This window comes from Acanthisitta chloris, unplaced genomic scaffold (genome assembly GCF_000695815.1).
Source record: "Acanthisitta chloris isolate BGI_N310 unplaced genomic scaffold, ASM69581v1 scaffold33509, whole genome shotgun sequence".
In the NCBI taxonomy this organism is placed as follows: domain Eukaryota; kingdom Metazoa; phylum Chordata; class Aves; order Passeriformes; family Acanthisittidae; genus Acanthisitta; species Acanthisitta chloris.
Window position 1 is genome coordinate 2,596 of NW_008691490.1, and position 25,308 is coordinate 27,903.

Here is a 25,308-nt window from a genome sequence, read left to right on the forward strand (position 1 = left end):
TCAACTCGGAGCTGCCTCAGCTGATCCTCCAGCCTGGCCACTGCTCCCTGGATCTGGGCCAGCTGCTGGCTGTAACGAGCTTCTGTTTCGGCCACGGAGGCTTCCAGAGTCTGCTTCTGCAGGCCATGGAGAGAACAGATGTGTTGGTCAAATTTCTGTGTTAGAATAACATCTGAGTTGTAAAGCCTCTCATCCCTATGTTTCTCCATGGAACCCTCTGCTATCCACACCCCTTTTCCAGTGCTCTGTTCTTTACCATGCTCAGCTCAGACTGCAGTTCCAGCTCCAGGCTCTGGAAGATGTGTCTCCGGTCTGTGATCTCTTTCCTTTGCACCTGCAGCTGTTCAACATTGATGGCAACCTCCTTGTTCAGTTCTGATATCTGGAGTGAGAGCAGAGGGACTGTGAGCTGCAGCCAGGCACGGCCGAGACTCTCGTTGCTGTTGAAGCGATTGACCTTACCTGTGTTTCAAACTGTTCTTTGGCTTCTTGGCGATACTTTTCTGCCAGTTCTTCGTATTCCTTTCTCATCTTCTCCATGATACCTGCGAGGTCAACGCTGGGAGCAGCATCCAGCTCCACGTTCACGGAGCCGCTCACTGCTTTGCACAGCCTGTCACGTTCCTGCAGCAATTGGGATTGGGTTAGCATCGCTCCTGGATATTGGGAGTTAATTCAGAACCCAAATACATAGGAGCAATCCTTAAAGAGGACCTCAGGGCAAGACAACTTAACCACCTTGTAAATCCTGTTTGGTGCACCTCATGTTAGATAGAGCTTTTTACTTATTTTACAGCAATAAATGCTGCATCATAGATAAAGAGATGATAAAAAGGTGGTTTTCTCAGCGTCAGATCTATGGAATGAGGGGAGAAGTCGTGGCTCCCATTTGTGTACTTTTTGGGGTAGCAACTCCTAAACCATAAGCTATTCTTAAAGAAAACCTTCACCCCTTCATTTCTGGAGCTGTTCAGCCTCTGATCCCTGGATGTCCCTTAGTGCCACACATGGTTGTGCTGCTTCCAGCAAGGATAGAAATGCTTCAGTTCTGCACAGCATTTTCCAGTGGGAGGATAAATTGGTTGTTTTTCTAGGCTGGATCTTTCAAGTACAGTGTTTAAAGAACATATTTTCTGCAGTGTGACAAGGAATTTACATGTTTGAAGTAGGAAGAGCTTGGAAATAGGCCATAATGGAGATTTTGTTCACAGTCATTTTGAAGTTGGGATTTCAGTCCATGAAATTCCCCTTGGAAAGGGGAAATCAGCAGTGGGTGTGTAACACTCTCCTTCACAGGCCTTTGGAGCTGTACAGAAAACACTAGGGGTGAGGTTCAGTTGGAGCTTAGACTCCCAGGAGACACTGAGTACACAGATCTAACTTGTGGGTGTCTGCGTGAGCCAGAGCTCATGTTACAACCAGTACAGACCAGTGAGTGTCCCAGCTGACCAGCCGAGGGCTCTTTGCTCTGCAGGGAGCTGAGTCCCTCTCTGGGCTGTGCCTGTTGTACTGTCTCAGCTGGTTACAGAGCTATGGGTGCATTCCCATGGATAACACATAAACAGGTACCTGCACTGGAACAGATTGCAGAGAGGTTGTAGAATCTCACAGGAGACACTCAGGAACTGTCTGGACACAGTTCCTTAGAGTGTATTCTAGGATGACCCTGCTTGAGCAGGGTGATCAGACCAGATGACCCGCTGTGGTCCCTTCCAGCCTGACTCCTGCTATGTATGTATGTTTGGATGGGCTAACCTGGAGCTGAATCCCACCATGGACCCTGAGGATTTCATGGTTCCTAGTGAGGCTGTTTATGTTTGCACTGAAAACCCTCTCCCTGGCAGTGCTCAGCTGCTCTCACCTCCTCGTGGCTCTTCTTGAGGAACATGATTTCCTCGTTGACGGTCTCGATCTCGGACTCCAGGTCGGATATGGTCAGAGTCAGGTCATCACGAACACGGAGGAGTCCTGAGGTGTCACTGTCCACACTCTGCCTCAGCAGGTGTTCGTTCTCAAACCTGCACAGTGAGGTGTCTTTGTCAGCATTGAAAGGCAGCAGCTCAGGGTAAATGTTAGAGTTGGTAACTGTTACAGTCAGAGTGAAATTTTCATTGAAACAAGTTAAAGAGAAGACTGTGTAGAGACCTCAGAGCAACTTTTCAACATCTGAAGGGCCTACAAGGAGCTGGAGAGGGACTCTGTATTAGGAACTGCAGGGACAGGACAAGGGGCAATGGGTTCAAACTGAAGGAAGGAAAGTCTATGTTGGATGTGAGAAAAAAGTTCTTTCCTGTGAGGGTGGTGAGACACTGGCACAGGTTGCCCAGGGATGTGGTGGCTGCCCTGACCCTGGTGGTGTTCAAGGCCAGGCTGGATGAGCTTTGAGGAGCCTGATCTAGTGTGGAGATGTCCCTGCCCAGGGCAGGGGTTGGGACTGGATGATCTGTAAGGTCCATTCCAACCCCTAAATTCTGTGATTCTATGATTCATTCTCAGCACTGAGCCAATAACCAAAGCTTTCTTGAACAAGAGGAGATGAAAGAGAGCTGATAAATGATCATAAAACTTACTTCAGCCTGAAGTCATCAGCTGCCAGCTTGGCGTTGTCGATCTGCAGGACCAGCCTGGCATTTTCCAGCTGGGCATCAGCAATCTAAAGGGGATGTGGGACAAGAGGTGAATCTTTGCACTGAAATGTGCACTTGGTCCATTTCTGGGCATGAATTTTGCATGTGGCCTCCATCCTGCTGCACCTCAGCTGTCTGTCTGGTTCCAGCTCAGATCCCTCCGAAGTGCAGGGAAGGAACTGGGGATCTCCAGAAGGCAAACTATGCTGTCGTAAAATAAGTGTATCAAATAGTTGGGATGAATTGCTGTCTGAAGGGATTTGCTTTTAAGGGCTGGGAAGTAGAACTGATGCAAAGTGAGAGGGGAGAGATGGAAAGAAGTTCTGGAAACATAATTTGACAAATCTGCCAGCTGATTGCTGGGAATATTTCATTGTTTCCAGTGGTAATTTACTATTTAAAGTAGTGATCTATTATTTTTCCTGAGCATTTGCCATTCTTTTCTAAAAAAAACCCACTTTGAAATTGACAGATGCTAAACTATATTTAAATATGTAGATTACCATCAGTGCTTTCTCTAATTAAAATCACCTAAGGCAAATAGAACAGAATTAGTTAACTCTGAGTCAAAGATTTTTCATGTATGATATATCTTCAGGCATATTACAAATTATCTAAGATCTGTCACTAATTTGTAGCTGATCAAAATGAAGCATTTGTTTACCTTAGCTGAGACAACTGCGATTTGGGCAAGTGTATTTTCTGCAATAGATTATTGCCTGTCTCCCTGTCATTGCCATTTACAGAGGGCTCATCAGCTTTTACCTTACTCCGCAGCTCCTCGATGGTTGTGAAGTAGGAGCTGTAGTCCTGCCTTGTGCCCACACTGTTCTTCCCATACCACTCCTTGATCTGCAGCTCGATCTGGGCGTTTGCCTTCTGCAGGGAGCGAACCCTCTCCAGGTACGAGGCCAAACGGTCGTTGAGGTTCTGCATTGTTGTCTTCTCGTTGCCAGAGAGCAGCACGTCGCTGCTGGTGGCGCTGAGCTGGAGGCTCCCAGCCAGGCCCTGGCCGTAGCTGGAGCTGCTGGATATGCGTGTGCCATAGCCCCCAGCACCCCCATAGACACTGGGAGCCTGGAGCTTCTGCAGGGACAAGCTCCTGGAGCCGAAGCCGCTGACACTCCCTGCCGAGGATTGCAGGCGGCTGCTGGAGCCCAGCTGGATGCTGCGGGTGGAGAAGGCCATGGTGCTCTGCGTCCTCTGGACGGAACCAGGTCGGCGCCGGTGGAGATGGGACAGTGAGGAGCTGAGTGTGCTCTGTGCAGCTTTATACTGGGGCCAAGAGGAAGCTGGCTGGCTGTAAACCCCACCTCTGTTGACACACGCTTGGCACTGCTGGCAGCACAAAGAGCACACAGGTTATTGCCCCCCACTTCTCAGTGTGTAAAGGGGTTTTCATCTGTTTGCCTGCGTTTCAGGGACACTCCCTGGGTAGTTTGGCTGCTTTGTTGTCGTTTGAATAAAAGATAAAGCACAAATCATCTGCTGAATCATTTATAACCATGTACCTGAAGCCATCCTCTCTGCAGCCCTTTGGAAGAAGTGAGCAGGTTCGTACCTCCCTGGGTTACAAAACCTCTGCAAATGGAACTCAGCTTTTCAGCACAGCTGAAGTTAAGCAGGAAGAATATTTCTTTGTGCCTAAGTGAAGTAATAGGGCAAGGAGCCTTCAGTGCCCACTGGGTTTCACATGTGAGATGCAGAGGTCCAGAGAGTGGCAGGAGGTGCTGAGCTCCAGCTTCCAGCACAGGGAGCCTCCAGCCCTCCTGTGTGGCTGAGGTTGAAGCAAAACTTGTGTCCTTCTGCCTTATCAATATTCTAGAGACCACCAGCTAAGGCGTGCTGTGCTAGGAGGTCTGTCCCCAATCTGGGAACAGGAAACCAACTGCCCTGCTGGGCCTGAAGACACCCAGCATCCTACTGCTAATCCTGTGGGGCTTCTGAGCTGGCTGTGCTGACACAGAAAAACAGGGAGAACATGGGAAGCAAGGGAAGACCTCGACTGCTGAGGGGCTGCTGTGCTGCAGGAGAGCAGGTGGCAGGTGTGTGCTGGGACAGTGTGTGGGTGCAGGTCCTTGGGCCATCGCACTGACAGTGCTGGAGTCAGAACAATGAACTCACAGGATGTGTTAGTGAGAGCAGCTGCTCTACAGGCTGATCTCCTACCCTGGGGCAAGGAAATTGGTGAGACACTGAGCTTTGGAGGCATCAAACTGTGTGTTGGAGGCACCTTCAGGTTTCTGTGCACCCAACCAGGGATGTTAGGGAATCAGAGCTGTGAGGTGTTTTAGGGTACTGTGCTAGGCATTAGTCTAACCAGTATTGGCTCAAGGCAGAGAATTAACCTATCCTACTTGGCTGTTCTGGAAACACACAGCTTCCAAAGCAAAGGGCTCGGATCCAGGGCAGGACATGTTTCTTGGAGGATGCTGTGGAATGTCGTTGGACCTTGAATCTCTTGGGTGTATCTGACAATAAAAACCTTTATGAGGTGTAAAACCAAAGTACATTGACCATGACATTTGCTCTGTCATTACAGAGACTCAAGGTGTGTTGTCTGTTGCTCGTTAAAGTAATCAAGCTGAGTAAGAATTGATCATCTTTGCAGGGTGGAGCTTACACCATTGGAGCTTCAAGAGGAGTACAGAAGAGATCCTGGTGGTCTTACATCTCTCAGCTCTGGATCTCACTGCCCAGATCTCTGCAGGGTGTTGTGACAGTCTGTTTAAGAGAAAGCATTCTGCTTTGTCTTCTGAGCATATTAAAATTAGTTTCCCTGTTACCTTGGTGATGGTTTTCCTAAACATCCCTTGGAGGTTCTAGACAAAAAATTCAGCGATCTGAATTAAAGTGAGTGTCAGGCTGAGGTCAGACATTCACCCTGTGTTCTGGCTCTGCTGCTTTAGTTCCAGCTGAATTTCCAGCAATTATTCCACCTGGAATACTGCATGTAGTTCTGGTGTGCTCCGCATAAGAAGGACATGGAACTGTTGGAGCAAGTCCAGAGGAGGCCATGAAGTTGATAAGAGGACTGGAGCATCTCCCCTATGAGGACAGGCTGAGGAAGTTGGGGCTGTTCAGCCTGGAGAAGAGAGGACTGTGTGGAGACCTCAGAGCAACTTTTCAGTATCTGAAGGGCCTACAAGGAGCCAGAGTGGGACTCTGTGTTAGGAACGTCAGTGACAGGACAAGGGGCAATGGGTTCAAACTGAAGGAAGGAAAGTCTATGTTGGATGTGAGAAAAAAGTTCTTTCCTGTGAGGGTGGTGAGACACTGGCACAGGTTGCCCAGGGACGTGGTGGCTGCCCTGACCCTGGTGGTGTTCAATCCAGGCTGGATGAGCCTTGAGCAACCTGATCTAGTGTGGAGATGTCCCTGCCCAGGGCAGGGGTTGGGACTGGATGATCTGTAAGGTCCATTCCAACCCTTAAATTCTACGATTCTGTGATTTTCCTTCCCAAATCCTCTGGACTATCAAGCAGAAGTGTCTTAGGTGGATGTAAGGGGAAGCACAGAGCAGAGGCATTGTGCACACCTGCTGTGAGAAGACATCAGGCTGAATTTTCTTAGTGTTCTTCCCTCCTCCAAACTGTTCACTGACAATTTCTCTGGTCTTATCACTTTATAGATACTTCTATACCAAAAAATAAGATGGAATATTTGCAGGAATATTTACCAAGACCAGGATAGGCTGATATTGAAGGGTTTGCTCCTATTGTTTGGTTCAATACTTTTTTTCCCATTAAACATATCTCAATGGGTTATGTCAACTGCTGCGAAGAGCAGCAGTGAGCACCAAAGCTGCAGCCAGGGCAGTGCAGGGGAGGCCAAATCCTGCAGCCAAGGCCATGAAGGGAAGACAAGGCACAAAGCCAGAGGCTCCTCCTGGCCCACACAGCTGTCTACCTGGAGCAACCTCAGCCTCCTCCACCTCCTGGACTCTGCCCAGGTGTTATCTGGGCAAACATGAGCTGCCTCATTCTGACTTTTACATTTATTTTATAGGTTGTAACATTAAGTGATATAAATATATGCTGAGCAAATATATAGCCTGGTAGTGCAGTTTTGGCCAGCGGTGAAGAAGTGCTGGAACACTTGGGTGGTGCTTTAGCTGAGCAGAGCAGTTTACAGCCCCAGACTCAGCGGTGGGAGCTGCAGAGGACAGTGTGGGTGTGACACTTTCCCTGCAGTGACATGCCCAGTCTCAGTGCATTGTCTGTAGACATAATAAAACCCTCATAAATTGATTTCCTGCAGGAATCTCACCTGTGTGATGGAAGTTTAATGGGCATTAGAGAGTCACAGAGATAAGTCCTGCAGGGCTGTGATAACACACATGCCATTCTGTCTGCACCACCCCTGTTAACCAGCCATGGGCAACCAGACTGGAGAGCTCAGGGGAAAAAGATGCACCCAGCTCTGGGCCTGTGTTTCTGCCTCCTTTAGGTGGAACAGATGCTTTGCTTGTGGCTGACTTGAAGATTTACATGAGGCAAAGTCTTTGAATTCAGTCTGTAGGGATGATCCATCCTAGGAGTGAAATCCAACAGACGTGTCAATCCCTGGAGCTGCGTTTGGCTTCGGTGGCATAAGAATTTGAAGCTGAAAGATCTTCAGTCCTGAAGTGACTTTTACAGTGCAAAATGCACTCAGGGAAGAGACATTCCTTGTTCAGTATTCCAGACATATTCCAGTAGTATTTCTGGGTCTGAGGAATTCATCTCCTTCTCTTCTTAACTACCTTTGCACCACTTGTAAATGCAAATGCTGCACCCTTTGAGCTCTCTCTCTCTCTCTCTCCTAGGAGAAAGCTTTGTGTTGTGCTTTGCTGAATGGGATCAGACAAGAGAAAGTTCTGGATGATGTCACCAACTCAACCGGATTCACTTGAGCCCTGAATATTTGCAGCCCAAGATCTTACACTGTTTGCCTCACAGGTATTTTTTAACTCATTTCCCTCTCCTTTTTCTCTTTTGTCCAATGAAATATCTTAATCATCAAAGCACTGCACCTTATTTCTCTCTGCTTAGGGCTCTGACCAGAGGGGTAGGTTCAAACACTGAATAGTAAGATGCTTAGAGAAGTGCTCCAGCTCCTGGAGTGGTGCACGAGGCAGTGTGTGGGTTCCAGCCCTCCCCAGCCACAGGTGGAAAATGAAAGTCAGGAGCTGCTTTTCCTGTCTCAGCTGCTCTCCCTGAACAGAATCAGATCTCTGTGCCAACACAAACAGCTCCAGGCCACACAAACGAACCTTCTCTTTTTTTCTCCCCCAAAAGTGCCGTTAAGATCAGCTCTAACCCAGGTCTGCCAGGCACATCTCTCCCCTGTAAAACCCTGTGCAGCAGAGGTGCCAGGGCACTGGGCAAACCACCAAACCAGAGACAATTCCAGCTCACTGCTTTCCCCAGTTTCCTAATGCCAGAGGAGTTCAGTATCCATCAGAAAATGTAATAGACTGATACGATTCAGGAAGCAAATACAAGTTTCATGGCCCTGTGCACACTGATCGTGTGGTGTAAAAGATAAGTGCAAACACACTGTGTTGCACCTGTGCCTGTTTGTGCAGATTTTTCTGCTAGCTTTAAAGGCAATAATCCTGTGGTTTTGGGGACCTGAGTTGTGTCACGCTTGGAACCTCCAAATCAGGAGAAAAGCTCAATTTTCCCCCAGGATACAATTACTCTTGTAATGCCAAGAGGTTCCTGGGCAGAGGCACAGCTGCAGCTTCTTGTTTGGGACTGCTCTGGAGCATCATCCTTTCAGTGCATCCCACTGACCCCATGACATCCTCTTTCCCAGGGTTTGTACAACCAGGGACAAGCTATGGGCAGCTTGGGACCTGCAGTACCATCCCAGTGTGGGGATCTGTGTCAGAGAATCAGGTATAAAAAACCCTCCAGGGGAAACAGGCTGAAAATCCATCTCTGCTCCTGTGGAGAAAGTTTGGCACTGTCAGGAATTACATTAGACTAGTAGTTCAGGAGATATTTCCAGTTAGAAGTTGTTCCCCAGGAGAAGAGGCAGAGGCTGGACAGGGACAGGGGCAGGGGCAGAACAGGGGATGGGACCGGGGCAGGTTAGGGGATGGGACATGAGATGGAACAGGGGATGGGACAGGGGCAGGATAGGGGATGGGACATGGGATTGGGCAGGGGCAGGAACAGGCAATGGGACATGGGATGGGATAGGGGCAGGAATAGGGGCAAGAACAGAGGATGGGACATGGGATGGGACAGGGGCAGGAATAGGGGCAAGAACAGAGGATGGGACATGGGATGGGACAGGGGCAGGAACAGGGGATGGGACAGGGCAGGAACAGGGAATGGGGCAGAGGCAGGCACAGGGAATGGGACAGGGCAGGACACAGGTTGGGACATGGGATGGGACAGGGACAGGAACAGGGAATGGGGTAGGGCAGGAACAGGGAATGGGGCAGGGGCAGGCACAGGGAATGGGACAGGGGATGGGACAGAGGCAGGAACAGGGAATGGGACAGGGGTAGGGACAGGGGCAGGAACAAGGGATGGGGCAGGGCAGGACACGGGTTGGGACATGGGATGGGTCAGGGGCAGGAACAGGGAATGGGGCAGGGCAGGGCAGGTCCCGAGGATCCGTGCGGCTCTACCCGCCTGGCACTAGAGGCCACCACCTGCCTTGGGAACGGAGCTGCCTCCAGCCCTCGCTGCCCTGCGCTGCCGCGGGAGAATCCTGCGGGACCCAAAGGAGGGAATGAAATTTCCCATGTCCCCCACTTTTCCTGGTCTTATTTCCAGGAGAAATGTTTTTGCATCACTCTTGTGGTCAAACGTTTGAAGGATTATTTTAAAGGAAAGAAAGAATGTTGCTTTGGTTGTGTTTTTAGGGGTTTTGTTCCACACAGTAGCACTGTTATTTCCAGTGGATCCATTCACAGAATGTCTCGGAGACTGTGGCTGGCGAGATTAACTAGGACAGAGCCTGGGAGATGAAACTGCTTCTAAAAATTGATCATTTGTCTCACTAATAAGCCATGAAAAAGTGGGTTTTTTTCTATACTGGTAGTTACAATCCCAATTTCTGAACGCTGGCTGTAATGTTACAGATTTCCAGCTTTGAAGTTGCTCTGGCAAGAGTCACTCCCAGTGTGTTTGTTTGGTGCATTCAATGCTGTATTTCCCCCTGTGGATTTCAGGGTGCTGAGCTGAGCCACAGCTGTGCTTCTCTGAGTTCAGCACTCACTTCTGCTCTGTAGTTTGCAGCTCCTTCAGCCTGTTTGTTTCTCCTTTTCCCTGCCAGCTCCAACTAATTATTCCCCTTAATTGACATACATTTTTCTCAAATTATATTCCTCATTTTTGTTGCTTTCTGTAGAGCCTAATAACAGCTTATCACATCAACTTCTTTGGACTTATCCTTAGGACATTGGGAAGCTGAAAAGTTTAGCCCCTAAGTCTAGATAGTTATTGAAAGTGCCTTTACCACAGCAGCTGTTAGGATTTTATGCCTTTAAGCTCCTGATGCATATTCAGCCATTCAAAAGGCAAATTAACTTGTCCAGGAGAAACAGCCCTGCACCTGCCTTACCATTAGGTCATGTCTCACACTGGGAGCTCCTGCCATAGGGACACTGATCTGTCCAGGATTGATGCTTCTGTTTCCTGGGATATTTTCATGGTTGATGGCAGCCCTAGGCCTGGGGCTCAAGTAAGTCCTTTCAGTGTAGTCACACAATTAAAGAGATCATAAAAAAAACAGCTTGAAAAGAAACAGAGATTTTACAGAGGGAGGAAGGAGGAGGAAGCAACACATAGTAAAACATGAGCTGTGATTTCACAAAGCCAAACGTCCAGGTAGAGTCAGTAATTAAGATGCTTTTGCAGTTTAAGGCAGGACACGGAGGGATGGGGGGTGCAGCCTCTCCAGCAAGATCCTTCCTTGCTTCCCTGTTTATAGATCCTTCCTTTTCTAAGTGATTCATTCACAGGAACAGGCATCTCCCAGCAAAACTTTAGAAACCTTTATAGGTCAGGGTGTGGACATTGTGAAATGCTTTACCTGCTCTTCTACCTCTTCTCTCTGCTCAATACTCGGTGGAACCTGTGGGTTTAGCAGAGCTCTGAGGGAGAGATTTCCTTTCTTCTCCCTCTAGAATGACTTTGCTCATTTTGCATCTGCGCTAACAAGGAAGGCAGAGAGCAAAACTTTGCATTCTGCAGGAGTGACTGTTGATAAATAAGGCCAAGCCCTGGCGGTGTGGGGCCAGCTCCCCTGAGGAATGTGTGATTAAGAGCACAAACCCTGGCTGCATTACCTCATCGCACACTTCTTCCAGGGGATCAACACTTCTCTTACCAAAGCTGCCTATTGTAATCCACCTTAATAAGTTTTAACATTTCTACAAGTGAAATGAGCTGTGACTCATGCCCAGGCTGGAGAGCAGTCAAGGCTGTTGGAAATCAGGCTGAGGATTATTCTGTGCAGGACTGCCTTAAATGGCAGGTGAAACTGCTCGGAGAGGGCTGTGAGCGCAGAGGGTTTCAGCCTCCTTTTATAGGCTCAGTTCCTGTGTCTTGTTGGTTTCCACAAGTGTTGTTGCATCATTCACTTAGACTGGGAAATGCTGTTCCATCCTGCTGATATGTCTTTGCTATCCTTTTCCATTTATGGGAAGTAGAATCTATTCACTTGAAGACTGCAATTTTTTTATGATCCTTCAAACTGGAGAAGACTATGTGCAGATATCAGAGCAACTTTTCAGTATCTGAAGGGCCTACAAGGAGCCAGAGAGGGACTCTGTGTTAGGAACTGCAGGGACAGGACAAGGGGTAATGGGTTCAAACTGAAGGATGGAAAGTCTAGGTTGGATGTGAGGAAAAGGTTTTTTCCTGTGAGGGTGGTGAGACACTGGCACAGGGGGTTGGGACTGGATGATTTGTAAGGTCCATTCCAACCCCTAAATTTTAGGATTCTATGATTCTATGAAACTGCACTTTCTTTGAGCCTGGGTCAGTCTCTTCCTTGGTGTAGAAACAGCACTTCTGTGTATCAAATACTGAAGGAGAACAAATTCCAGCTGGTAGAGTTCAAGCAGCTTCAATACAAAGAGTTAATAAAGTCATTTTTCAAGCCAATCACCATCACACACCTGAAGATTTCCTTCCCTTCGAGCCACTGCTCCGAGATTAGAAGCAGCAGCTCCTGTGCCGTGTCTCAAAGTCTCCCAAATCCTCCCAACCCACCAAAGACCCCAGGCACAGTGTCCTGTACACGGCTCATTTTAGCTGGGCTGTTGGCACAGGTACATAGAAAACACCACCAGAGCATGTGCTGAGTCCTGAGCAGCCATGAGCACTTGGAATGCACCAATGGAATTATCTCTCCCGAGCGATCAGACACGGTCAGGATTGCTGTGAGCAGGGAATGGCTCTTCAGGAAGTCATATTATCTAATAGCTGGGCTAAGTAGAAGCTGTGAAGTGATGGATTCTAATTTAGTGGCTATCAGTGACTTTCTGCAGCCTTGAGCAAGTTGTGTCATCTCTTTTTCCAATTTCTCAAGCAATAAAACGGGACTGATAATTCTGCCCCCGTTCATTATCTCCCTGACTGCATCTCTCCGTGTGAGAATGTGATGTTAACAGTGCGTGCGAGTGGCAAATATTAGCATCACTATTTATTATTTGGGGTGCAGGACCCACCCTAAATACATTTAGAAATGCATAGCTTATCTCTCAGAGCACAAATGCACAAGTCATGAGTAACCAGCAGCTACAGGGCATGGAGAGATGGAGACACAGTGCCACGAGCTGTCCAGCACAAAGGAATCCTGTGCTGGTGCAGTGCTTTGGGGCCAGGGAAGTCTCTAGAAACAAGTAATTTTTGCCATAGAATACTTGTTTTCATTTGGGAAACAGAGTGTGGTGTAAGTAATGTCTGTATGCCTAAGGACTAAACGGTTTGTTCCCCTCAGTAAAAGACACTTGGCTGTGTTGGTGTGCGATGGTGTTGCTAACGGAGTGAGCTGGGAGCTCAGTGCTGTGAGCTGCACTGCTCTGACCAGTACAGAGCACAGTCATTGTAGAGAAGGGTAAAATCATCAGAGTGGTGGAGTGGAATGGGAATTCTGCTGCCTCTTGGCAGAGGAGAATGGGAATTCTGCTGCCTCATAGCCAGCACCGCTCAGACCATCTAACCTCTGCACGGGGGGGACAGCAGGGCAGAGCAGAGCCAGTGCATCGCTCAGGAATGTGAAATCAGGACAGGTGTGTTCCACAAAGCACTCCAATTATTCGCTTTTCCTTCTCCTTTCCCTGTAGTTCAGCACAACCAAACCCAGCCCAAAGCAGACGCTTTGATGTAGAAATCAGGGGCTACTTAGAAGTTTTGGTAATTGTTTGCATCACAGCAATGTGGTTCTGCTCTGTGAGTGTGATAATTGAAGAGATCTTTAAATAACACAGAGAATTGTTGGAGAAAACCTAGGCACATTTTGTCCAGATGCTACAAACCCCAGGTCTGGCTTGTTGGATCTGGTAAGCCATAAGGAAGGACACTGTTAATTAGCCAAGAGTTACTAATCCTGTATTACAAGTTTTACCCAGTTTAAAGAAACCATTAGGTAATCCATTCGGTGCTTTTGGGATCTCTTTGTGCAACAAGGGTGGAGAGTTGGGGGGCGAAGGGGGGCCAGAAACTGGCCTGAACACGCCAGGAGCAGAACACTGGATCACAGGGATGGACTTTGTTCAGTTTAATCTGCATTCTCTTTGAAACGTTCCCTTCCCTTTGTGAGCGCTGATTCAAAGCGAGGCAGGTAACAGGAACCCTCCTGAGTCCCTGTGAGTGTGGATGAAAGGGCACAATGACAACGTGGCTCCAATGCCTGCCCTGAGCACGCAGACTGACTTTGGAATGCAAATCCCTAACACCCTCATTATGCTCCATTTGGTCTCTCTTCCTTTACAGTCCTCTTCCTCCCCTAAACACTCCTAATGAGATCTAGCTCTGAACTCTTGCTCTAAGGGTTTGCTGCTGAGTCTCTGAAGGGAAGTGTGTAAAGACAGTGCAAGAAAATATGTCTCAAGCTGAAGAATAAAGGAACATTTCCCGGTGTCTATTTTATTGCAACAAGTCCTGCTAATAATGCTCTTATCAACAGTGACACTGAAAAGCTGTAGATAGGGAAGTGGAATAGTTTTGCTCATGTAAATGTCACCTGTAAGTTGTGTCACCTCTTTTCTGTGCCCTGCCAGTTCTGTACCTCCTGAAACAAAGAGGCTTTGGCCGTCCTGACCCATCTCAGTGTCACTGGGGAACGTGTGAGGAAAAGCCAAATCAGAAACTCCAAGGACCAGAACAAGTAATGGATAAAAATTTATTGGCTGCAGTGAGGTATATGACGAGAGGCATAAGACCAGGAAAAAAGTCGAGAGATTATTCCCTTTAAATCGGAGTTAATTTGCAGAGCAAGAAATGAATCCCAGACGGAGATTCCTGCCCCGGGGAGATGTGCACAAGACATCTGTCAGCAGCTCAGCCGTCGCCTTCCTTGAGCAGCTTCTCCTCGGCGTTTTGGTGACTAAAAGCTCTTTAAACTACCCATATCAGCTACAGCAGCTCTGCGTGGCACTCTGCAGCGCAGGGCTGCAGGTCGTGGGGGAGGGAGGTCCCTCGAGTCCCTGTCTCCAGCAGGGAGCAGCTCTCAGCTCACCCACCCGAGGGGCTGTGGGAGCTGCTGCCTTGGCAGGACTTCCCTTCAGGCCTGTGGGGGGATCTCGTTGATGGTGGAGGACACCACCTGCCCGTTCACACTGTCGTGGACAATGGCTTTGATTTTCCGGCCGCTCAGCCCGGCGTGGTCTGAAGGGAAGGGAAGGGTAATTAATTAGGCAAGAGGCAATGCTCAGACAAGGCCATGCAGGGAAAGCTGCATGTCCAGTCACCTACCTGCTGCCTCCCCAGCTGAGTTATCATTGCCTGTTTCCCTTTAAGTCAATATTTGTTACTGCTCTGCGTGGAATGTGCTGCCAGCAAGTCACCCTGGGTCTGGTCCAGGTCAGGGCAAAGAAGCAACACAGCGACAGCCCATGCAAATCCAGCAGATTACCCTGCATGTCTCCAGGTCATGCTCACGCCTCAGTGTGAATTCCCAGACATGCAGATTTCTGGTTTGCTCTCAAGCCCTAACACTGCTTTAGTCACCCAGTGGAGCCTCTGTGCCTCCTGAGAGCCCAGGAGAGCTCCAGTGTGGAGCTTTGGCCACAGGTGTTGGCACAGCCCTGAATTGCTGAGATGGTTCTCAGGCAAGGGCTGAGTGAGCCTTGCCTGCCCTGCACACCTTCACAGTTCACTCAGGTGAGCCTGGAATTACTCTGAGTGAAATTTGATTGGAAATTACAATAATTAGGAGTCACCACAGAGAGCAAAGTAAGGGACTCTTACCTTTAGCTTCAGAATCTCTTGCTGTCCTGGAAAGAGAATGAAACAGAGAGAAAATAATGGTTACACTAATGTCAAGAAGTGTTTCACCTCCTTCTTCTCCCTGATTCTAAGGAGATTTGATCCCACTATGAGAGAAAAATGAAAAGGGATGGTGCTTTTATACCACGTGAGCTTTCCTTTGGGTAGAAACTGTCCCTGTGCACACTCACTGTCACTCCTGAGGACATTGGTTCTCGTGCATTCTGAGTTGCTCAGACTGATCCCAATTTACTTGCTGACAAACACCCACACTTGGGGCCGTGCTGTCCTGCCTGCCCCAGCGTTTGGGTTCTCCAGGCTGTAATCTCCCTTTCCTGAGTTTGCACAAACCAGCTGAGGTTCCAGAGCTGAGCCCAGCGCTTTCCTGTGCTGAGATGTCCATACTGTGGGACCGCAGGGTTACTCTTCTAATAAAAACCTCTATTAACTCAGGTAATCCAAATTACATGGGCACAAGTGCCTCTGTATCCTAAGTGGCTTCAGCTCTTCATTATGACCCATCACATTAAAATACCAACCCTTGATGTAGCATGGAACTCACAGGCTTTGATTAAGCATAAACAAGCAAGTCAATAACCCAAATATGAGGACTCTCATTTCTTCCAGTCGGGGCAGCTCTGCCTTACCCGTCAGCATTCCCTTCCAGCAGCAGGCGGTACGTGGAAATCTCCTTCTCCAGGCGGGTCTTGATCCCCAGAAGAACCTTGTATTGGTTATTTTGCTGCTTCATGTCGTGCCGAACCTGGGTCAGGTCCTCCTCACACTTGGAGATGATCTGTTGCATGTTCTGCAGTGCAGCAGCATAGTAATTCCGAGTGTCGGCCAAGGTGTCTTCCAGCATGTGTTTCTGACGGAGCAGATAATGCCAAGGCCATGATTATTATTTATGTGGTAGATAGAGCACAGAAATGCCAGCAAATTTGGGCTCTAGCTGGAAGATTGCAAAATTAAGGCTGTGGTAATTTAAGCACTTGTGTATTTGCATAACTATTCCTGTGAAGGCAGCAGAGCTGTGGAGCTGTGTCGTGTGTGTGAGAAGCAGAACCGAGTCGTTTATCCCTGCTGCATCCTTTCTGCTCCAAGCTCTGCTCCTGCAACTGCTGCATCCCCAGCCAGGTCTGCATGGACTGCCCAGAATAGCTCCCAGGTCTCCAGGTCACAGGGATGTGAGTGTAACCTGTGAGAGGGCTGAGGAATGTTGGTGAAAATTCCCCACCAACACTGGTCACAGTTCGTGTATTTCATGCATTAAATATGGGTGTAAACATGAACTTTGCATTGCTGTCTGTCTGTTGGACATGTTTGCTGTCTAGCCCATGGAGTCAGCTATCCCTTCTCTTCTCCTCCTCCCCATATTGGGTTCTAAGGAGAGACAAATTTTTCCCTTCTTTCTGGTGGTTGCTGAATTTCTTTTGCATATTCTACCAAAGCTGAGCATGGCCCACATTCCAATTCCCCTCAGACTTTCACAACTGCAATACAGTCATGCCAAGCTGTGGATTTACATGGAGAATTGGCCCATGGCAGCTCCTGAGAAGACATGGAGCAGGTGAGCAGCCCGAGATGTCTGCAGCAGATACCTTACTCATCTGAGCCTGCAGCTCAATGTCCAGGGACTGCAGAGTCCGTGTGAGCTCCTTGATCTCGCTCTCGTTGCGCTGGATCTGCTCGGGGTTCGGGGCTGCTGCCAGGGACGTGGCTGAGCTCTGGGGAGCAGGGAAAGGCTTAAGGACTCTGGTCAGGCAGGCACAGCACGAGGGATCTCGGCAAGGAGCAGGGCACAGCCGATACCTGTTCTTTGTACCAGTTGTCCAGGCTCAGGCGATTCTTCTCAATGATGGCCTCGTAATCCTCTCGGATTCCTGCCAGGATCTTGCCCAGGTCCTCGGGAGGAGCTGTGTTCACTTTGACATTGACTTTGAAGTCCTGTGAGGAGCGATTGGCTTCCATGTCCTGTGGTGTGTTAGCAGAGGGAACAAGCAAATTCCTTTGTGAGAGTGGAGAGTTTCTATAGGATCACAGAGTCACACAGTGGTTTGGGGTAATTGTTATCTCTGTATTTAATCAACATTAATTGTAAAATTTCTGTATTAATAATACTCTGACGTGACTTAAACCAGTGACTTATATTTGCTTCTGTGCTGGAGAATTCAATATAAAAGGTTGAGAAGACCTTTTCATTGGTTTCCGGAAGAAATTAACTTCATGAAGAAATGATGACATTTTTTTATCTGCTTCTCCATTAAGAACCCAAAACCTTCGATGAAAATCTAACAGTAATTTAATCTTTCTTCCCCCTTATATTAATATTTATGGAACTATAAGTTTACAGGAGAGTAATGTAAAAGTTCTATGTAATTGTTAAAGGAATAATTGGATTAAAGCATATAATTACTGTGTAAACAACATAATTACGGGACCAGTCGGACGGGTAGGGTAACATTCCTTTCGCTCTAGCACAGCCTTCTGTGCTAGGGACCATTGCAAAGTGCTCAGGCAAAGTCTCAGGTATGACATCACTGTGTGCAGATCAGCTGGACACAGGGATGGCTCTGCGGGTTCCCTACTTCCAACAACTTCCCTTGGCTGTAAGGGGATCACCAAAGGCATCTTCACCCCCTGGGTGATCCCTGTGTGTCTGGTCTCTGCTTCACAGCCCACAGAGCTGAGCAGGACCTTTGGTTCTGGGCCAGGTAACTGCAAAATGAACAAGCACCTTTCAGATGTTCTAAGGGTGGGGATGACAGGAGCACTGGGGATGGCTCTGGAAGGATTCTGAGCAGTTATCAGGGTTATCAACAGTTATTATCTAATTCTTGTGCGAGAATTAGGAATTTTGCTTGACTTCACCAACTATTCTTTTCTTCATGTGGATCCTTCAAGAATTCCAGGTGTGTTCAGCTCAGGTCAGCCTGTTCCAGGTGACCCTGCTTGAGTGGGAGTGGACCAGGTGACCTCAAGAGGTCCTTTCCAACCTCAGCCCTTCTGTGAGTCTGGGAAATGACACAGCCAGGATTGAGGGGAAGGTCTGTGATGAGCAAAACCCAAGAGCACCCATCAGTATCCCCCCCAGATCTCTGTTTTTGTGTCTGAGTCTCTCTGAGAACATCTCTGTGCAGTGTGCCAGTTATTATTAGCTGTGTGTGACAGATGGGTGGGAGACACTGCACAGCCTGTTCTCTCCCAACCCCTGCTGTAATTGGTAGCTCAGACACTGACTTTGTGCCTCACCTGACTCTTGTTGCTGCTTCAGAAACAGGATTAGGTCCTGAATCATCAATCCCCCTCACAGATTGTGGCCCTTACTCAGGTAATTACACGATAGCAAAGATTTGTGCAATAGGATTTTACCAAGAGGAACTTATTCTACCTCCTCGTGGTCTTTCCTCCTGAGGATGTGCTCTTCTCTCAAGCCCTCGATTTCCATTTCCAGGTCTGTGGTGATGATGGTGAGGCCGTCGAGCTCCTTGCGCAGGTTCTCCACATCCAACTGCACTCCCTGCCTGCGGCACTTCTCTGCTTCGTATCTGTGAGGAGAGAGGAGACCAGAGTTGGGAACTGCCTCTTCAGGCTCTGCATGGCACAGCAAAGACAAGGCCACTTGCTAAAGTAGGGAACTGGAGAGAACAGACAGCCAAGGGAACCAACTCCAAGTGATGGGTTGGAGTATTTTTAAATAGTCTTAACGAGGCGAAGAGTTTCCATTTTTGTAATTTCATTTTCCTCCCTCCCTCACAACTCCGATATGGCAGGAAATAAAATTGGTCTTTCTTTCACTTCCCTTATTGCCTTTTAACATTCACCAGGGTGTGAAAGCTTTGAGAATATGATTCTCTGAAAACAGTATCAGCAGTTGATGCTTGCTGGAGTTGTTCCTTTTCCTTCAGAAGAACAGGGAAAATGTGATGGCAGTCAGTTACTAACCTTCCTCTCTAACCTCGTGCAGTATGCTGTCTGTGGCCAAAGGCAGGGACACACTGCTCTGTCCTCCTTTGGGCATGGGAAGCACTTCTGCTCTCCCTTCATCTCCTGTGGGCTCGATTGGTGTTACTACATTCACCCCATCAAACTCAGCCTGTGATTCCCATCCCTCAAAGCAGTTCCACAGGTTCTTTTTGTCACACTACTGACTGGTAAGGTGAGCCAAGGCTGGGTAAGGGCAGCAGTGCTCAGGGGCTCTGAGTTTGTCACAGTGTCACCAAAACTGAGAGGTTTTATATCTGAGCAGCAGCAGTAGGAAATCAGAGGAATCTCCCTGATTCCTAACAAGTCTCACTGCAGAAGTGTCAGTTCCTTTCCCTTTGCAAAGGTTTGCCTGGAAGTTTTCTGTCCAAACATTTTGGCTTTTCAGCTGGTCTGAGAACTCTTTCAATGTACTGAACAGTGAGACTGTCCTGGGAGCCAGAGAGGCTCCAGCCCAGAGGCTGAGGCAGAACGTACAGGACTCCAGAGCAGAAGCTCCAGGTGTTCCCTTCAGAGCTGGACAGGAGAGGTGCTAAGTTCAGGAAATAGATTTGGGCTGGACTGGGAAGTGCTGTGCAGAGAGGGGATAATTTGTAATCCTAGATGACAGTTTTAAGTGCCTTTTGTCACAAGTATCAAGTCTCTGCTGTCAAACCTGCTCATCAGGACCTGAGCTGAGTATCATAAACAGAGTGACTCAAGGCTCTTCAGCAATGATTTGTGGGTTTTACATCCTTTTCATCCTTTCTGGGTTTTTGCCCTGTTATGCATTGTTTTTATTTATCCGGTATCACCAGAAAACCTCAGTAAAATCACTTTCACAGCATGAAGAAAAAGCAACACTTTGCTTAATCCTCTTTCAGAGCTAATCAGGAGACCAAAGAAAAGCTTACTTGAGCCTGAAGTCTTCCGAGGCCATGTTGGCATTGTCGATTTGTAAAAGGATACTGGCATTGGTGATCTTGCCATCCTCAATCTGGAAAACAGAGAATCCAACAGGACACTCAGTGTGCCACGTGGTGACAGTGCTAGATTAGCTTCCTGTGGCTTCTAGGAAGCATCTAAACACCAGAATTCCCATGTTAAGGAGAGCACAGGAGTAGAAGCAACTCAGTTCCCTGATCCACTGAAATGTTTTGCCATTTCTCTCCATCTTTATCTCACTTTTCTGGGTATGAACCAGGAGTTCTCATCTTATTCCTGGCCAGGTAGAGGCTATGAATTACATCACACAAACTTCATAGTGCATTCCAGAGTAACAGTCACTGCCTTCCTTTGGGTTTGTGACCGGAGTCTGATCCTGCTCAGCACTGTTGACAAAGCTGCCTTGGGCATCTCTAGGGCAAATTTCAGTGAGGACCATTAAATTGTGCCTGAGTACAATCAAAATGCTGGAATTAATGACATGTTAAGAAGCAGCACCTGCACTGACACCTTGCTGAGTTGCTGCTGTGGCACAGAGGCTCAATGGTGACGGTGGCAGCGACTCAGGGCAGGACCCTCCACCCACCATGGGCTTCAGCCTGGAGCCACACGGACAGTGCCACTGGCACCTAGTTGTGGGCCATTCAGGTATTCACCTGGGACTGCAACAGCATGGAAAATCGCCCCAGAAATGTGCAGGAGGATGCACTGCATCATCCCTTTGGTGAGCTCAGCACACACTGAAAGGCTTGTGAGTCCCTGATAACACAGAAAAGCTTTTAACTATAGATCTGAATGCAAAAAGCTCAGTATTCCATGCAAAATCTTTGAGAGGATTCCAGCAGAAACTCAGGGTTGTGGGGCATCGTGTCCTTTCCTAGCAGAAAGGGAAGAGGAGTGTGGTCATGATCCCACCAGGCACCTCCACTCACACAAAAAACCAGGGGCATTGGGGCTGGGCTCTCAGCACCTGGAGCTGAAACTTCTCACACTTCAGTGAATCACAAAGAAATGAGGAAATGACAAAATTCTCCTGAAGTGTCAAAGGTTTACCTTTTAGAGTAAAGAAGAAGTGCCTGTGGAATGTTTAGCTAATCTGCTAACAAAGTGTGCATTCCTGAGCAGTTAGCAGCACACCTTGGATACTGCCCTGAGACAGATCAAGGGCAGCTGAACTATAGCAACACCCTGAACCAGCTGAGGAACTGTAACCATACCCTGAACGTGGCACCAGAGAAGAGCCAATTCTCAAATCCATCCTTAGAGAACAGTAAATCTCACTGTGGGATGGAACAAGGCAATGAGAAGCAACACGAGTTCTCCAGCTTTGTGCCATTTCCTAACCACACACGTGTGCAGAATTGCTGTATTATCTCTCTGTGATCTCTCTGTGCCATCTGAGCCCTGCTCAGTGCTGTGCCAGCAGGGATGTCCCATGTGCCAGTTGTCTGTTAGTAATCCCGTGGAATTCCTCACTGTATCCATCAGGAATGTGGCTGCAGCACTGGTGCCAGTCTGCAGACTTACAGAGAACACTGAGAACTCACATATTATTGTATAGGAAAAATGCTCCAATTCCTTCTCAGAACAGAGATTTTCCAAGAAGGCTTCCTGCGCTGACTCAGTCTGTGCCAGGGGAGGGTTAGGTCTGTTAGTAATCCCGTGGAATTCCTCACTGTATCCATCAGGAATGTGGCTGCAGCACTGGTGCCAGTCTGCAGACTTACAGAGAACACTGAGAACTCACATATTATTGTATAGGAAAAATGCTCCAATTCCTTCTCAGAACAGAGATTTTCCAAGAAGGCTTCCTGCGCTGACTCAGTCTGTGCCAGGGGAGGGTTAGGTTGGATATTAGGAAGAGATGAGATTTCTCCTTCTTCACATGCCTCCTGTCCTTTGTCCCAAATCCTGGAACGCTCTGCCACTCACTTTTCTTATTCAGCAGCACAAGGTGTTTGGCTGAGACAGTTACCTGGAGAACAGGTGCTATTTCACCACGGATCTGGGTTAGAATGGAGTCAGGCTGGGGCAAGGTGGATTGTTGCTCCACCTGACATGTTCATCCCAAATTCAGGTACCCAGGGAAAAGTGTGGTCCAAACTGTAGGACCCAAATGATTATATGCCTCCAAGTGCAGACAGACAGTACATCCCAGACTGTCTGGGTTATTGGATATAGGATCCTAAATTTGGTCTAAGTTTTATTTTAGGTGCTAAATTAATTTCACCTTTTAAACGAATGTTTAATTAATGTAATTATGGTTATAATTAGACGCTATATTTTCCCTCATTTTACTAGCAGACATGGTGCTAATTGCAATCATTTATAGAGAAAGTAAAAATTCTGGGTGAAATCACTGAATTGTCACCTGTAAATGATCCTTTCCTGCCCCTTCTCACCGAGCTCCAGGTGCCTGTGGCCAGGGACACCTGCTTAAGGGCTAAGGGTTAAAATTCAGGGGTTTGGGTTCAACCTGGTCAAAGGTTCTCATCCTAAACCTGTCTGATTTATTAACTCCACATCAGCCTGAACTCATTTATGTTCTTGATGAACAAGGTTTGTTTCTAATTCAGTTGAAAATGGAAGAGCCCAAGTGCCAGCTCTGGGGACAGTGACCTTCCTTGATCCTTAAAGCAGAAATGGTGATGACAATTCTGGCTCTCTGTGCGCAGTCTGTGGTCGGACTGCCTCATCTTCTGCCTGGAGGCAACACTTTTAACAGTGAGCACAGAGTTTGACTTCGGCCCCGGCCCCAACCAGCGAAGATGCAGATTAATACCATTTCCAAGCCCCTTTGGAAACAACTTCTCAATGTCTTGAGAATGCCAAGTTACCACGTTGTGAAAAGTGGCGGGAAAACGACAACGTTGCACTTGGAAGAGCTTTGGGTTTTGCCCCACATGGGTATGTAAAGTTAATTACACTGATTAGTCACACAGATGGTTGCAGTGCTGAGGATGTTCATTATGAATACAGATTAATATTATGCTTAAACGTGAAGACACGTGAGTTTGGGAGATTGAAAGAGTTACTGTTGAACATTAATATTAACGACTGGCAGGAACCAGAAATTCTCCTTTTAATTATAGTAAAACATCCACAAGGAATTTGTCACTGCTATTTTCTTAATTACAATGAAGTATTTTTCCATCTGATTACATAAGCTCATTGGTCCCAAAACTCCTGTAGTTTCATTGTCTGCTACCGCAGGAATCAAAGGGCTGGAATGCCCCAGCCTGTCTGGAGACAGCGGCAGGAGAGGGGAAGGCTCTGCTCTGCTCCTGCTTTGTAATTTGCTCCAGTACCTGTGCAGTCAAACAGACCAAGCTCTGCCAGACGCAGTTACTCAAACCACAGTTTCAGTACAGAAAGGAGCACTTGGCAGCAGGCAGATCTCTCTACTACCGGTCTGCAGAGTCCCCCTCGCCTCCATCAGCCTCTCCTGCACCCTCTCTCCTCCTTGGGGCCACAAAGAACGTTCGTGCCCAAGTCCTGGAACCACCTTCGTGAGGATTTCTAACATCCACAGGCTTTATTTAACATCTCTAAAGGAAAGCAGCAGCACAGAGGAGCACCCAGAGTCCCTAGAAGAGCACAGAATGACACAGTCCCAGCTCTGACTTACCTGTCTTTGCATGTCAGTGACGTTTTGCTCGTACTGGTTGAAGTCATGCCTCTTGCCATGAGACTTTGTCCTGTGCCACTCTAGGATGCAGCTCTCCAGCTGAGCGTTGGCTGCTTCCAAGGCACGGACCTTGTCCAGGTAGGCAGCCAAGCGCTCATTCAGGTTCTGCATGGTCTGTTTCTCATTCCCCCCCAGGAAGATGCTTTCCCCATGGTGCTCGCCGAAGCCTCCCCAGGGAGCCCCTCCTGCAGCAGCCAGCCAGAGGGGTCTGCCGGAGGAGAAGGGATGTGTGCTGCTGGCACCACCGGCTGCACCTGACGGTCTGTAAGGAGCTCCTGGCTGGGCCAAACCACACCCTGAACTACCCCTGAGGGACCCAGAAAAAAACTGGAAAGGGCCTTGGCTGGTACTCATGCTTAGCTCTGTTGTGAATCGAAGCCTGGGTTTGGCTGCCTAGCACTGTGCAGCCTCTTCGCCTTCCCTGAGCAGCTTTATGCCTTTTCCTGTGGGAGTTTCCCTTCGATGAATGACTACAGCAACAAGATTGTGTCATCACCAAACGTGCTTCCTCTTGGTCAATTCTGAAGCATTTATGAGCCTGCACACTGTTGTTGTTTGGATCAGCCACACACCGGATCGCTTTCCTTTCGCTTGTTTTGGTTTGTTTTCTTCTTTTTCTTTTCATATGATAATGGTGAGGTGTGGCCAAAATCCGTAGGTGTGGAGCAGGATCAGCTCTGCCTCAGACTTCTCTCCAACCCTGTAGTTAGTGTGTTTTCCTACTCGGGAGGGGAGTGCATGGGGAGCTGGGGCAGGGATGGGGCTCTGCAGGTGGTTTCTGGGGTAATTCCCAGGCTGTAGAATCACAGTGTCTGTACATCCCCCAACCTGTGGATCCTCAAACACGGAGTGTCCTATCAGCTGTCGTGAACGCACCGAACAGCTTCAGCCTGTGAGACACACGAGGCTTTAACGAAGTGATTCAACTTCTAAGCTAAAACCCTCTAGTCCAGAACCAGCAATTCCCAGCTGGTCCCTTCAGCTGCCCATTTCCAGGGGAAATACAGGAGATTGGGGCACTTTCCTGCTCATTTTCTCGCAGCAGGACGTGCAGTCCTGTCCCAATATTCCCGTTTCATTATTAATGCCATTCAGATATTTGTGTCTCTAGCTCTAGGAAATATTTACAATATGAGTTCGTAACCACACTCAAAAGATTCGAGTGATTATCTAAAACCTGCCAGCCCTAAAAACTGACATGGCAATCATGCAAGAATAATCTATCTTGGAAGTCCCAGGAACTCTATCAGACTGCTCCACCAAACACAGAGCAGGTGAGTTCTGCTGCTGGAGGTTGTCCTGTTCCTGGTGCTGCTGAGAGGGTAAATTGGGAAGTTCTCACGGCAGCTGTTTGGGTTAGTGGGTTGCCTTGTCTTCCAGAGCAGTCCTAGTCCACGACCGAGGGATGGGATAGAGAAGGAAGGTTTGGGAAGAGGCGGGAAGCTCAGTGGGCACAGGCTCTCCCAGAGATGTTGCTTTCCTGACACAGGGGAAGGCTCAGCCCTTTACCAGGGGCTGCCCTGGCACTTCTGCTCATCACTGGTGGGTCTGGGGACACTGCACGGTCCAGAGTTACAGTGTCACGGGAGGATCCTGGCGGGATGTGTTTTCGTCTGTTTCATTTGGAATGCTGCAGCAGCAGGAA

General features: G+C 48.2%; 2 protein-coding genes across 2 annotated transcripts in view; both read right to left on the reverse strand.

The window, feature by feature from the left end:
- Positions 1-3,815, reverse strand: part of LOC103809420 (keratin, type I cytoskeletal 20-like) — a 5,589-nt gene extending 1,774 nt beyond the window's left edge. The window contains exons 1-6 of the mRNA XM_009082250.1: positions 3,393-3,815; positions 2,571-2,653; positions 1,862-2,018; positions 463-624; positions 257-382; positions 6-116 (exon numbers count right to left, since the gene is read on the reverse strand). Of these exons, the coding sequence (XP_009080498.1) occupies positions 6-116; positions 257-382; positions 463-624; positions 1,862-2,018; positions 2,571-2,653; positions 3,393-3,815 (1,062 nt within the window). The remainder of the gene's footprint in view (positions 1-5; positions 117-256; positions 383-462; positions 625-1,861; positions 2,019-2,570; positions 2,654-3,392) is intronic.
- A 10,548-nt stretch (positions 3,816-14,363) lies between these two features.
- Positions 14,364-24,156, reverse strand: LOC103809416 (keratin, type I cytoskeletal 23-like). Its single transcript, XM_009082244.1, is given in 9 exon segments — positions 14,364-14,467; positions 15,050-15,075; positions 15,715-15,935; positions 16,669-16,794; positions 16,880-17,041; positions 18,459-18,615; positions 19,945-20,027; positions 23,604-24,029; positions 24,031-24,156. Coding segments are annotated over 9 exon segments (1,431 nt in total).
- Between the last annotated feature and the right edge of the window lie 1,152 nt (positions 24,157-25,308).